The sequence below is a fragment of the Bos indicus genome, chromosome 10 (genome assembly GCF_029378745.1).
Source record: "Bos indicus isolate NIAB-ARS_2022 breed Sahiwal x Tharparkar chromosome 10, NIAB-ARS_B.indTharparkar_mat_pri_1.0, whole genome shotgun sequence".
In the NCBI taxonomy this organism is placed as follows: Eukaryota; Metazoa; Chordata; class Mammalia; order Artiodactyla; family Bovidae; genus Bos; species Bos indicus.
The window spans coordinates 46,142,701-46,158,217 of record NC_091769.1 but is presented as its reverse complement, the minus strand read 5'-3'; the positions used below and the strand labels follow the sequence as shown (position 1 = coordinate 46,158,217).

At 38.4% G+C, this 15,517-nt stretch overlaps 1 protein-coding gene across 14 annotated transcripts in view; it reads right to left on the bottom strand.

Moving 5' to 3' along the window:
• Positions 1-15,517, bottom strand: part of HERC1 (HECT and RLD domain containing E3 ubiquitin protein ligase family member 1) — a 228,712-nt gene that overhangs the window by 49,141 nt on the left and 164,054 nt on the right. For 12 of the 14 annotated variants that reach the window (XM_070797433.1, XM_070797430.1, XM_070797428.1 and 9 more), the window contains 9 exons: positions 14,407-14,567; positions 8,475-8,591; positions 8,033-8,264; positions 6,833-6,957; positions 5,615-5,835; positions 4,426-4,694; positions 3,271-3,323; positions 2,379-2,579; positions 1,588-1,762 (listed from right to left, as the gene is read on the bottom strand). In XM_070797433.1, coding sequence (XP_070653534.1) covers positions 1,588-1,762; positions 2,379-2,579; positions 3,271-3,323; positions 4,426-4,694; positions 5,615-5,835; positions 6,833-6,957; positions 8,033-8,264; positions 8,475-8,591; positions 14,407-14,567 — 1,554 coding nt within the window. The remainder of the gene's footprint in view (positions 1-1,587; positions 1,763-2,378; positions 2,580-3,270; positions 3,324-4,425; positions 4,695-5,614; positions 5,836-6,832; positions 6,958-8,032; positions 8,265-8,474; positions 8,592-14,406; positions 14,568-15,517) is intronic. The other 2 variants (XM_070797435.1, XM_070797437.1) reach the window with 2 other exon arrangements.

Below are 15,517 nucleotides of genomic sequence, written 5' to 3'. Positions count from 1 at the left end.
GGCAAATTTGGCCTTGGAATATGGAATAAAGCAGGGCAAAGACTAATAGAGCTTTGCCAAGAAAATGCACTGGTCATAACAAACACCCTCTTCCAACAACACCGAAATCAGATTGATTATATTCTTTGCAGCCAAAGATGGAGAAGCTCTGTAACAGTCAGCAAAACCAAGACCAGGAGCTGACTGTGGCTCAGACCATGAACTCCTTATTGCCAAATTCAGACTTAAATTGAAGAAAGTAGGGAAAACCACCAGACCATTCTGGTATGACCTAAATCAAATCCCTTATGATTATACAGTGGAAGTGAGAAACAGATTTAAGGGCCTAGATCTGATAGATAAGAGTGCCTGATGAACTATGGAATGAGGTTCGTGACGTTGTACAGGAGACAGGGATCAAGACCATCCCCGTGGAAAAGAAATGCAAAAAAGCAAAATGGCTGTCTGGGGAGGCCTTACAAATAGCTGTGAAAAGAAGAGAAGCGAAAAGCAAAGGAGAAAAGGAAAGAGATAAACATCTGAATGCAGAGTTCCAAAGAATAGCAAGAAGAGGTAAAAAAGCATTCTTCAGCGATCAATGCAAAGAAATAGAGGAAAACAACAGAATGGGAAAGACTAGAGGTCTCTTCAAGAAAGTCAGAGATACCAAAGGAACATTTCATCCAAAGATGGGCTCGATAAAGGACAGAAATGGTATGGACCTAACAGAAGCAGAAGATATTAAGAAGAGATGACAAGAATACACAGAAGAACTGTACAAAAATATCTTCATGACCAAGATAATCACGATGGTGTGATCACTTGAAAATACTGGCTTTTATACAGTTTGAGGTTGGAGCCAAGACTCACTTTTTTGCTGAAGTGAATAAACTATGACCTAGCCCAAGTTACTGAAAAGATTACCCTTTCCTCGTTGCTCTGCAATGTAAGCACTGTCATAAATTAAATTATAAATCAAATGTTAATCTACATGTATGAGTTAGTTTCTGAAGTTCGTTTTCCATAGACCAAACTGTCTATATTCTTGAGCCAACATCATATAGTCTCATCTAAATTTTCAGTTTCTTTCAGGGTCCTTCAGTCTTCACTGATTTACTGTTAAATATCCCTACTTGATCATTTCTTAAATGGATGTCTTTTAAGTATTCTTGGTTCTCTTCCCTTTTTTAACATTATACTCCACAGTATGAACACAGCAGGGGCCTCCACAATACACAGGCTGACTTAGCTATACAGTTGGTAAACTCTGCAGAAAAATTCACTCAACCTTCTAGTTTTACCCTACACCAAATGGATCAATGGTCTTAGTTTCCCATTTCAGATAATCAAATGCTTGCAGTTTACTCAGTTATTATAACGGCTATATTTTCTGCCTAAAAAGACCCAAACATTAATTGAACAACTGACTGACTGACTGAATGAATGAATGAATAATAATGATGACTATTGTCTAATTTCTTTCATTCAACAGTAGTTATTCAAGTTTCTCAAACTTCTATTTCTTCTTCCCAAACAATACCAGACTCCTTCCTGTCCAATATGTACAAGAAGCTAACTTAGCATTTTTTGACACAAAATAACACTTACCTGACTGAGAGAAGAGACAGAGCTCTCATGACCATGGTTCTGGCCAGAAGAACCTGAGCAGCAGCCGTCACTCTCCTTAAAGCAACCACCCGGTCATGAGGATTTGCTAAGGCAGCTGCCTGTTCACCCAATGTTATTCTCCCAGAGGAACTCTTTTCTACAGAGCCATGGCAACCTGAAAAACATAAGATTTTGCTCAGTTTTCAAGAAGGTAAGGGAAAAAATAGCCAAACTACTGAAAAATTTTCCCTAGGTAGCTAGGTTCTAGGCTTCTAGGAAATAAAGCAAATCAATGTATTTTGCTCATCCATAAAACTGTTATATAGAAGATGGTTTGAGAGAAACAGATATTTCTAAGTCAATAATTTATTATAGGAAAAATATGATTCTTAAATTTTTTGGTTTTATTTTTGCTCATGTATCACTTCCACTGATATTAACATATAGAAAAAATATAGTTTAAAAAATATGCTTTGAGTACATATTCACCCAAATTAAAAAATACTACAAAATAGTTTTTGTTTCCAGGTTTCTCTTAACACAAAGTTAAAAAAAAAAAACTTTGCATTTTATAAATTCTTTTTATCATTTGAATATTTTATAAAAACAAAAGAATCAGAAGTTAGTATTACATTATACCTTCAAAACATTAAACACCTGGCTAAAGATAGTTGATGGGATAGAAAATATTGAACTCATTATTATTAACCTCTGCCTTATTATTTACTTTTCTAATAAGCAAATTAATACAGACTCTATAAAATCCATGCCAATCAGCATTCCAAGTTTACCTATTTGCATCAGAGTCTCTTCCATACTGTTGGTTGCTGTTACCATTGCTACTGATGCTCCTAATGGATCACTGTCAGGGAACTGAACTGGTTCTGGTACAATGCGGCGGTCGTTTAAACCAAGAGGGCCAGCAAGTAATTCAAACTCTTCTTCACCTGTTAGCTTTTCATCTTCATCAACATCCAACATGTCCCAGTCTTCTGGAGTTTATAAAGAAAGAAATGGATGGTATGTAAATATAAACATGACACAACCCTGCTGGCAATGGTTATTGTGAGATAGGTCTAAGATGCAGATGGACTGAAAGCCTAGTCAGTGCCTACAAAATAAAATATAGCACCATCTCCTGGTGATCCAACTAAACTGCACTCTGGAGGAACAGTGGGACTAAGGGAAAGGGAGTGAGAGCAAATCCATTTAAACCAATAGCCCATGCTACAGTTGGTAATGGAGGTTTCAACTAATAAAAAATATTGTTATGGGGCCAACAAAGAGTAACTGACCCTGTCCACAATCATTAGGAAATGAGTTATTCCAAATCAATGAATGCTCCAGATAAACTGATGCTCACTTCTTTAGTTTTTACTTTCCACAATTAGGATGAAAATTCAAAATGTATTAATACTTCATACTTAACCTACTTTGAAAAAATATACATGCCACACAGAAATTAACATCCTGTGGGAAAATATTAGAACCCAGGTCTTTTTCCCTTGACTTTTAAAACTAGGGCTATTGCTATCATACTATCTTGAACTTTTGGGGGGAAATTTAAGTTAACATGTACGTAAATACAGAGAAACATACGAAGGTTAAGTTTTAGTAACAGATGTTAAGTAGAAGGTATATACAAAAATACATGTGAAATAAAGAGGTTCTCAAAACAACTACCTTCATACACACTGTCCTGCTTGCCAATAAGATCTGGAGCTTGTCCTTTGTACCTGCACCAAACACAAAGAACATTGTGTTTTCATATAAAACAATTATTACTCCAAAGCGCAAATTATGTCATTAGGACATTTTAAAGGTCATTAATAAAGCAACACAAAATAAAAAAGTAAGTTTCATGTTATGGAAAGTGAAAGTGTTAGTTGCTCAGTCATGTCCGACTCTTTACAACCTCATAGACTGTAGCCCACCAGGCTCCTCTGTCCATGGGATTCTCCAGGCAAGAATACTGGAGTGGGTTGCCATTTCCTCCTCCAGGGGATCTTCCCAACTGAGGGATCGAAACTGGGTCTCCTGTGTCTCCTGCATTGGCAGGTGGGTTCTTTACCACTAGGCGCCACCTGGGAAGTCCCTTCATGTTACGGGCTAATGTAATAAAAACCACTGGTATGTAGGTGTTTACAAAATCAGTGACTATTTTATCAAATAACTGTGGAGGTTTCTGAGTGACCAACATAAATCTTTTTTTCCCCCCAATTTATTTATTAATGAGCAAAAACCTTATTCATTAGCTATTAATTGCTATTTAGGAATATAAAGAAGTAATATTTTCATGGAAGCTCATTTAATCTAAATAGTCTATTTTTTTAATCAAGAAAAAAGATCTTAATCAAGATGTCAAAAATATGGTGAAAAAAAAACAAAGGAAAAAGAGGAACATAAGCCTCCTGAAGGTTAAAGCAAAGGTCCCACTCACAATTTGTTAACAAATTTAAGATTAATATAGTCAAACTCCAGTGAAGGACCTGAGACCATACCACTGTTCCCAGACTATAGACTGCCACCTCTGGCAGGAACTTGAATTCTTCCACTTCCCTCATCCCTGTATCTAAATTCAGCAATCACAGGACTTTATAAAGGAAAAAAGTAAAGTGAAATTGAAGTCGCTCAGTCGTGTCCAACTCTGTGCAACCCCGTGGACTGTAACCCACCAGGCTCCTCCATCCATGGGATTCTCCAGACAAGGGTACTGGAGTGGTTTGCCATTTCAGGTAATTCTTCACATGAAGAAAACTACAATCCCCATGTCTTAATGAGAGATACTTTTATATACTTCAGTCAGAGCATCTGGATATCTACACAACTTCAAGGTACCTTTCAGAACTTGTTGCCTTGGATTTGGTCTTCAGGGCTAAGTACTTTTCCCTGCAGCTGCCACATAGCAGGTAGTATGGATTTCCACTCCCACATTCACCACCAAACCAGCCATCCACATAGGAGCCGTTGCTGCGATAGCCCTGGCGGTTTGCGCTCCGCCCGCAGCCTGGGTGATTTCTCTTCATGTGCTGATTGAAGTTGACGACACTGCATTCACACAGCTCACACACCACCACTTCTTCCCTGTCTTCAGACTCACAAACATGCTGCACAAAATGATTTCATATCACATGATTAGTCAAATTAACATATAATTAAGAGGTAAGTAGATCATTTATACTAAACTACTTGTTTACATATGCTGGAATATTTGCAAGATGTTCATCAAAGCTATAACAAATCAAAATTCAGATCACATGGTCTGAAGGTGTTCTTTGCCCCTTCCTCACACTAAGTGACAATAAAAGTAACTGACTATACTACTGAGAAAAAAATTATTAATACAAACAATCTGCCTCATCTCAATGATTTAAAATCCCTCCAATGAAAACTTTTATCTGATCATAACATGCGTATCTATTTTCTGAATCTCTAAGAAGTCATTTAGATTAATTTATCTTATTAACTTAATATATGATTTTCCCTATAAAACTTATACTTGTGAACTTCTCAGTTTCCCTGCTACAAAAAGTATAATGCTAAACAGTGTAAACATACAAACCCACCATGTACCCTGCCCTTTGATGGACGTATTTACAAGATCTAGGTGGCACTGGCTCCTAGAATGAGGCATTGCAGTGATTAAATAGAACCTATGAAGGAGAAGAGCATGCATTCAACAGCAAGATAAGCACAGCAGCCATGTTAAATACCCAGCAGAGTTGATTGGGACCTGATGCTTATTTGTAATCTCTTTGATATTAGAATCAAATGATCACAATATGGCTCTATTCATCTAGTCTGGGGAGAGAAGCAATAAAATCGCACAGAGAAAGCAACAAGAGAGACTTTTTCTTATTAGTTTGTAGGTATCAAAGTAACCTCAAGTGTTAGAGCCCCAAACTTTAGGATGAGATGTCAGACTTTTCAGAGTGTTACAACTCTAGGCAAGGCTGTTATTAGTAAGCTATATGAACAGGAGGGCAGGAAAATAAGTCAGAGCAGCCCCCGCTGCAGTCACACACACCCAGGTAGGCCAATCCAGTACCTCTGGGATCCACATTCCCAGAATATCATTGTCACTGGTCAGGTCTTGTCCAAACATAGCTTCCATCGCTTCATCATCAAGATCAATTTCCAATTCCTCATCTAAATTAAAGTCATACAACGCCCCTGGGTCTTGTTGCAAAGATATTCCTTCTCTCCGACTTTGATTCCTGTGGGCCTGCACAGAGCGGTATAACCCCGCTCAGAACAAAACAAGAAAGGCATTTTATTTGCATGTATAAAATAATTCTGAATATTTCGCCAGTTCTTAACTGCCGTACAACGCAGGTAAGAGCCTATCTCAGCTGACTTACTGGACTCCAGATCATAAACATAAAACTTTACCTATCATATGTGCTTCTTCTTCTGTGAAATGGGGATAATAGCATTCATACCTTGCACAGTTGCTGATAGGTTTAAATAAGATAGTCCGTGTAAAATATTTTATAAAGTTTGTTATACAGAAGAACACTCAGTAAATGTGGGCTGTCATTATCCTTTCAGTTTTTTAAAATCAGTCCCTTTCACTATATATTAAATATACATCCTATATGTTCTAGGACAGTCTCAATGACTGTTCCTATAAACTACTGAATCATTATTTATGTTTTAAGAATTCAAGGATTAAACTCTGCTTTGACAAAAAACATATTCTAGATTTCAGTTTGGAAAATATATTCCCTATAACTTACATTTCATATGCCAATAACATAATCCTCAAAATATTTACTAATGTAACGAAAAAATACTTTTTTGCTTATCCAGGGCCTTACCTAGTAGTGAAGCCCTGAAGTCCACAAAGTACATCAGAAAAACCAGTGCCTACTTGGCACAGAACTCTTTCTAGTTCCTTCTCACCTGTGATATCTTAAACATGTATCTTCACTTCTTAAATTATGTTTCTTGAGGGCAGAGACAGCATTTATGAAATTTCTCAATATCTGCAAGTGACTACTATAGCCTTCTGCATCCAGAGGGAACTTAAAAACAAATTTATGAATGTATGCTGTGATTTAAATTAAATAAAATTATATAAATGCATAGAAATATGCAAATAGTTGCTCTTTGAATGTGGAGGTACTGAATATTTAATATTATTAATCTATATCTTCTTTAATGTTGCTTATACATTGACTTTAAAATATAAACAAACTATATAATACTTTCATAAAGAGAAGGATATGAAACATATACTTACCTGCTCTTGCTAGCAATGTTCGAGCAGCTAAATCAAACTTGTGCCTTCTTGTTACTGCTGAGCGACCCCTAGCCGGCGGTCCACTTCCAGAAGCTGCATTCTCTGCATGATCCAGATTATCAGCACTAAAAGTGCAAATTTGAAAGCAATGCACATTTTAAAAAATCATCATGAACAGAAAACACAGGTACTAACTTGCCTGCAGTACATTTTCCTCCAAGTATTATCAAGAACAGTATGTTTATGATAAAATTTTGAAATATATCTTTTGTGCTTGGCAAAGTTCCTAAGTTATAAATGTCATATTGCTCTGAGCAGTAATGTTATCTGATTTTGAAATACACCAACCATGAAATTATGCTTAATACAAGTTTAAATTCAAATGAGGTCAATAGCCTTAACTAAATCTTAAATGATTATATACTGAAAATCTGAAATGACTGGGAATCCTTGCCTTGGAACAACAGATATTTCAAAATAAGTTATGGAAATATTCACTGAGCTTGTCAGAAAAAGCCTGAAGATTAATATAAGATACAAGCCCCAATATGACTTCATGAACTAAAATGAAATGAAGATTTAAAGTCATAAGAAGTGCTGAATGAGGAGCATTTTAGAAAGAATTACAGAATACTTTATTACATTTTTTTTAATTGCATGATAATTGCTTTACAATGTTATGTTGGTTTCTACATTTCTTTTTAGGCTAGGCATTATTACAGAAGTTGTTTTGCAACTTTAAAAAAGGGTGCATTGCACTGGATATTAAAAACTAAAGGTGAGATGAAAATATAAACCTATATTAAGAGACACAAAGATTTCTACTGAATCCATTTCTATTGAATGCATTAAATCAATTATATAAAAATGAACATTCTAGTTATTTAACATATAATAAAATTATTTTACCAACATGTTTATTTTATTTCAGAATAAACATTTTAGTTTTTAGTTGTTCTTTTCAGCAACTTTATATTAAAATTATTTCCTTATTTTCATAAAAATATCATTCAAGTCAAAACCTGTCATGTCATTTTCACCCTTCACAGAAACATAAACTTGTAACTGAAATGTCCATCTTTTCATATATCTCTACTTAACAACCTTATACACTGGAAGCACCTATGAAGGGACATAAGTGGGGCTCTTGAGGCACCATTTATAACACATGGAACAGGAATATGGAAATTGGAATTTCACCTTTCACTAAAGCCTTCCTCCATTTCAGCAGCATCAGCTGACGGTATGTCTCCTGGTGACTGCAAATAACAGGGATCATTTGACTTCCCACCACTGCCTGCAACTGCTGCTCCGTGCCTTGAGTCTGCTGTGCTGCCTGACTGGGGCTCTTCCTCATCCTCATGCCCAGGGTGCTCTATCATCCACATGGCAAGGACGGTGATGTTCTGGGCATCAGCCTCGCCTCGAGCACCTGAACGGGTGGAAAAAAGGTCTAATATTGACTTCGGGCAAAATAATTATTCCTGCTATCAGTTTAAGAGTGCTTGCTATGATGCAACTGTAATTAAATCTTGTATTAAAAATCTTATCAAGCTTTATGGCCTCTTAAAAAACATATCACCCTTAATAAAGATCATGTTTCTCATATCTGCATATATTGATACTTGAAAAGTTACAGTACCTGTGGCTTCCATGGCTTTCGCAATCTGCCGGAGAGAGAACCCCATTTCTAACAAGGGTACTGCAATCGCTGGAGGAGGAGGAGAAGTTGAAAGTCTACTGCTTGGGTCTGACAAGGCTGAAACAAAAGAAACAGAGGTAAAGTCCTAAATATCACTATATACCACGAGTAAAAAGTGTTCCTTTAGTGACCATAATTCCCAATTTTCTTAATACTGTCTAAATTTAATGAAATGTTAAAGAATTCACTAATTGAATGTGATTAAGGTTTTTCTTAAAGATAAACCAGCTATTATGAAATAAACTTGCTGAAAACAATGGTTAATATTTTCTTTTTTAAAAGTTTTCTATTTACAAAAAGTTTTTAATTTTACAGAAATTTTACAGAACAGTACAAAAAGTTCTTTTACCCTGAACTACTGGAGAATAAGTAAAAGACATAATGTTCCAGCTTCCCTGAATATACTAATACATCACTCCTACAAATAACAACATTCTCCTGCATAACCACAATGCAACTATCTAGTCAGGAAATTCACAATTATCATCTAATCCAGATTCTAGTTTCAAAGAAAGTCCTGATGTTTTTTACAGCAAAGGATCCAATCCAGAATAATCTTTACATTTAATTTTTCATGTCTCTTTAGCCTCCGATATTTAGAAGATTCCAGGCCAGTTACAGGGTAGAAAGTCCCTCAATCTGGTGTCTGCTATTTCCTCATGATTAGATTCAGGTTGTGCTTTTTGCAGGAGTATCACAGAACTGAAGTTGCCTTCTTACTGCATTCTATTAGATGGTCCATGATTTTATTTTGTCTCATTACTGATGATGAAACTTTGATTACTTGAGTTAAGCTGGTATCTGCCAGGTTTCTCCACTGTAAAATTAACTCTTTCTTTTCCTTTGTAATTAATAAGTATTTGTGGAGAAAAAACTATGAGAATATGTAAATATCTGATTCTTCATCAAAGTTTCACTCAGCATTTATTATGTTGGGGCTTCCCTGGTGGCTCAGACTGTAAAGAATCCACCTGCAATGCTAGAGACCCAGGTTTGTTCCCTGAGTCAGGAAGATCCCCTAGAGAAGGGATTGACTACCCACTCCAGTATTCTTGCCTGGAGAATCCCATGGACAGAGGAGCCTGGTGGGCTCAGTCCATGGGGCTGCAGAGTCGGACGAGACTGTGTGACTAACACTTCCACTTTCGTTTATGTTTCAGTTCAGTTCAGTCGCTCAGTCGTGTCCGGCTCTTTGCGACCCCATGAATCGCAGCACGCCAGGCCTCCCTGTCCATCACCAACTCCCAGAGTTCACTCAAACTCACGTCCATTGAGTCGGTGATGTCATCCAGCCATCTCATCCTCTGTGGTCCCCTTCTCCTCCTGCCCCCAATCCCTCCCAGCATCAGGGTCTTTTCCAATGGTCAACTCTTCGCATGAGGTGGCCAAAGTATTGGAGTTTCAGCTTTAGCATCAGTCCTTCCAAAGAACACCCAGGACTGATCTCCTTTAGGATGGACTGGTTGGATCTCCTTGCAGTCCAAGGGACTCTCAAGAGTCTTCTCCAACACCACAGTTCAAAAGCATCAGTTCTTCGGCGCTCAGCTTTCTTCACAGTCCAACTCGTTTATGTTTACTGGCTGAATTAATTATCACTATGATAGCTGACAAATGATGGTATTTTAAAGTCCATCAGTGCTTTCAGATTCATCAGTTGGTACTTCACTCTAAAGCAAAGCTCCTCCTTTTTCATGGTCATAGATTCTTTTTGCATTCAAGAGTTATTATCTGTTAGTGTAATTATTGTTTTTTATGTCTCCAATCTCCCAGATTTGACCAGTGGATGCCCTTCCATTCTAATTTATATGTCCTTCAGGCCTGTGTCCATCATTCTCTGAGTATTTCACCACTTTGTGGCACAAGCCATTCTACACTCATCTCATACTCAGACCCGAAGTGCCACTTCTCTCAGAAGATCAAGGTTTCTTTTAATAGAGAATAGTATTTAGAAGATAGGATTTTGGCACTAGGCATGTGTACTGCTATTGAAGCATCACTGCTCCAAGGCTCTCTCAGTGGACAGTTGCCAGTGGAGGCCCTCTTCAACCTACATGGCTCTGACACCTAGTGCCAGACTATGAGGACACTTCTCAACCCACCTGGACTCAAAAAGCTCTATGCCAGGCCACTCCACACACAGAAGTTTTTTTCACCCAAACCTGGCTCTGACAACCCACTCTGGGCTACCATGCCACACACCTCCCTTACCCTGCTGGCATGAATGCCTACCTAGATTGGCCTCACTTAATGGCTTTCGAATTGGATTAGTAAGGAAGAAGGGAAGGAGGGAAGACTATCATTCTTATTTTTGCTTAGAAAAAAAGTCATTACTGCTACAGTGGTGATAGCCCTGATGTATCTGTTGAAGTTCACCTTGCCATGAAAGAGTAACAAAGGCTAGATTTACCCTCACCTTAAGCAACTAAAAAAAAAAGACAAAAATTACCAAACAGTCTGCAGATGGATGATAGGCAGTGTGGGATGGTAATCCTCAAAGAAGGGAATCAAATGAGGCAAGGTGTAAAACTGTCTTAGCTTATGGCCTGGAAAAAATTTCCAAACCTGCAGGTCAGGGAAGGTAAATTCAAGCTACACTTAGGGGTCTCTCTGAATGGTGGAGACAAAGTACAGATTCAAAGGTGGCTAGAACTAACAGGGTAGGATACCAGACACCAGGGTAGGATACTCTTTTCATCTGTATAGAAAGAAGAGAGACCTATACAGAGAACTCCAGAAATGTGCAGAGGGTCCTCGTCACCTCAAGCCTTCAGCTGATGCTAATACAACTATCCAAAGCCAGGGAAAGAATCACCCAGAAGCAGCAGGCAGAACAATCCTTAGAGCTCATATAAGGTTGGGAAGCATCTGTGTTACAACAAGCCAGAATGAAAAAAAACTTTGTAATAAGGCATAAAGCACTGGATAGAATACTAAACAAACTGAAGGTTGTCCTGGTCCCACCTAACAAAGCTTAAAAGGAAGTCTTGAAAGAATCCAATTGTTTTCAAGTTACTTAACTGTATTCTAGAACAAAGTTAAAGTACAATTACAAAAGTACAGAATATCCAGCACTCAACTAGGTAAAATTCACAATGTCTGGTATCCAATAAAAAGTTACCAAACATGCAAAGAATCAAGAAAGCACAATTCAAAATGAAGAGATAAATTAGTTACTAGAAACAGACCTATAAATGAGAGAATTGATAAATTAAGTACAAGATATTAAAACAGATACCATAAATACAGTTGACGCTCATTTGTAGATTCCATATCTGCCGATAATTTACTCACTAAAATTGATTTATAACTCCAAAATCAATACTCATGGCACTTTCAGAGTCACACATGCACAGGATGACCAAAAGATTCAGTCTCCTGATGCATTTATTTCCAGCTAAGGTCAAACAAGGTGATGCTGTGTATTCTTGTTTCAGTTTTCAGACTATAACAAGTATCCTTTTCATGTCATTTAGTGTACTTTTTTTTTGCATGTTTTGTGCTTTTTGTTGGTGATTTCATTGTTTAAAATAGCCTCCAAGTGTAGCACTGAAATGCTGTCTGGTGTTCCTAAGTGCAAGAAGGCTCCAATGTGCCTTACGGAGAAAATATATGTTAAGCTTCACAAAGGCATGAGTTAATAGTGCTCCTAGCCATGAGTTCAATGCTAATGAATCAATAATACATTATATTAAATATAGTGTCTTTAAATTGAAACACACATAAAATAAGATTGTATTTTGATCAGTTGACAGAGTGTGATCAGAAGCTCGCAGAAAACTAGCCCTGTATTTTCACCAGGAATAGTGGTTCCGTTTTTGCTAATTCTGTGTTCACAGAACATAACTGTTTTAATAATGAGAACTGTTATTGCATGTATTCCATAAGGCAGAGGAAAGACTGAGTATGTTAAACAGACATGGAAAATTAAAAAAAAATACACAAAAACTTCTAGAAAACTACAATATGAAGGGAAAAACACACGGAATTTCCCAAGACCTCTGGGTGCTTCCCTGGTGGCTCATATGGTAAAGAATCTGCCTGCAATGCAGGTGACCCTGGGTTCAATCCCTGGGTCAGAAAAATACCCTGGAGAAGGGAATGGCTACCCACTCCAGGATTCTTGCCTGGAGAATTCTTGCCATGGGCTACAGTCCACAGGGCTGCAAAGAGTCGACATGACTGAGCAACTAACACTCACAATTTCTCTATAAAAAAGGCATAATTCAATCTACAGCTTCAAAACAGAGAAGACAGCTCAGTTTGATGAGGAAGATTCCCTTTAATTAAAAGCACTGTTTTACCAGAAAGAGACTCAAAGACTTAGAAAATGACCTTACAGTTGCCAAGGGGAAGGGACAAGTTAGAAAGTTTGGGATGTCACGTACACACTGCTATATTTAAAATGGATAACTAACTTGGAGGACAAGATGGCAGAGGAGCAGGTGGACGTGGAGTACATCCCTCTCCACAGATACATCAGGAATATACCTTCAGACATAGAAGAGCATGCAGAACACCAGCTGAAAACAGATGGGAGTACCTGACCAGCTGAAAAGAACATATAGAACCACGCAAAACTCAGTAGGTTGAAGGAACTAGGGGGGAAAACAGGAGTGTTAGTAGGACTGGACCTGCCCTCAGTGGGCTGGGAGACTGAAGCAGGGGTCCCATCCCCACATCGGGGCAACTGTCTGAGTCAGAGAAGAAACATCTAAGGCTGAGAGTGAAACAGCTCATCTGTGGCAGCCTAAATGGAATGAGAATCAGACAGTCCTTGCCGCAGCCATACATAACCAGGACAGAGATGCAGGTACCCTGGAAGGCATGGAGGGTGGGAGCTGGAGTTTAGAGATTGTGGAGGAATGCCAGGGTGAGGGCTGCTATTGACTGTGGAGAGACAGATTGAGGGGAGGTGAGGGAGGAGATTGTGGTAGGAATTGCCTGTGGAGCAAAGCTGGGCAGCCATGGAAGCAAGGCGATACTGCTGAGTCACGTGTAGGGGATGGAGCCATCACCATAGCCTCTTTCCCCCTTCACGCCAGCATGGGCAGCTGAACAACAGAAAGCTTGGCCCATTAAACGCCTGATACACTGAACTACAGAGTAGGACCCCACCCAGCATGCCCCTTTAAGTGCCTGACGTACTGATCTACAGAGTAGGACCTCAGTCAGAAAGAGAAAGAGAAATATCATATTCTGATGCATATATATGGAATCTAGAAAAATGGTACTGAAGAATTTGTTCACAGGGCAGCAATGGAGAAACACACATAGAGAATAGACTTATGGACATGGGGAGAAGGGAGGACAGGATGAGAAGTATGGCAAGAGTAACATGGAAACTTACATTACCATATGTAAAACACAGAGCCAATGGGAATTTGCTGTGTGGCTCAGGAAACTCAAACAGGGGCTCTGTATCAACCTAGAGGGGTGGGAAGGCGAGGGAGATGGGGGGGAGCTTCAAAAAGGGAGGGGATATATGTATACCTATGGGTGCTTCATGTTAACATTTGCAGAAAACAACAAAATTCTGTAAAGCAATTATCCTTCAATAAAAAAAATCAATTAAAAAAAAAAGGATAACCAACAAGGATCTACTGTATAGTACATGGAACTCTGCTCAATGCTATGTGGCAGCCTGGATGGGAAAGGGGTTTGGGGGAGAATGGATACATGTATATGTATGGCTGAGTCTTTTCATTGTTCACCTGAAACTACCACAACATTGTTAATCAGCTATACCCCAATACAAAACAAAAAGTTAAAAACCACTGTTTTAGTGACGACAAAACACAATGCCCACATAATCAAGTCCCACCCACATGGAATGCCAAGGTCTGGGTGTCAAAGTGCATGACAGCACACACACCTGTGCGGTTGGTTGGCCTTGCTGACTGGGAATCAGGAGAAGTTAAGCTCTGCCTTCTTCCTACTTCATCAGAAGGAGAGGTTGGTAACGATGATATTGGAGGAGTCTGTGCACGACGCGTGGGAAGCACAGTGGTAGTTGGGTAACTAGAGAACATTTGCCTTTAAGGAAACAATAATGGTTAGCATAGAAATCCAATTAGAAAATAATATATACATAACAATCTCCTTATAGAAATATGCAACCTGGAAAAACTACACAAGTTGGCTACAGTTTAACTGGGGAGAGGGAAGATAGACTCTGCAGTTTTAAAAATCATTATCTCAAAGGATGCTTTTACTATAAAAGTAGTAATACCTTTTCATTTGTTCAAGCAAAATGAAAGTGATCTGACAAGTAGGGAGAATACAGAAATCAGCAAAATAGATTTTTAAAAAATCTCTGCCTTCGTGGAGCTTTCCTTTAATTACAATACCAAGATGACAGGGGTATTTTGGTAGGCATATTATAGTTAGACAATAAAGAAGACTTTTAAAGATAGATAACTTACAGTTACTTCAGATATATACATTTACTAGTAGCCATGAAAATAGTCACATGGATTCAAAGTAATAGTCTATAGGTAAGTTATGGAAACAAAAGGTAAGTGCCTAGTCACACAACACAAATGAAAAACAGTATATGAATGTCAGCAGTGTAGAGAGGTAAAAGTACAGGAGAAGTAACCCCTCTCAGGCTAAGAAGGCAGACACTAGCTAAAGAATAAAGTCCAGGAAGATCCTCACTGACTGACTGCTCTTTAGATTTGCCGAACAGAACTAATGACAACTTTTTAAGCACCAAAAAAGCACTGTCAACCCAGTCAAGTAACTGTGATATGATGAGGGCAGTTGTTCTCTGATTTTTCTCATGTTAAATGATGGTGAGCCAGGCGAGACAACTGCAACTCTACTAACACAGTCCCAGCCAATATGAGGTAAATGCAGACTAAAACGAAAGAAGGAGCCACAGGCCTGGTGGGGGCAAGGGAGCATTATTTTACCATGGAATTCCATGCCTATGGAGTTTCAGGGCAACAAAGAGTTACAGTGCTACTGATCCTCTGTTGATG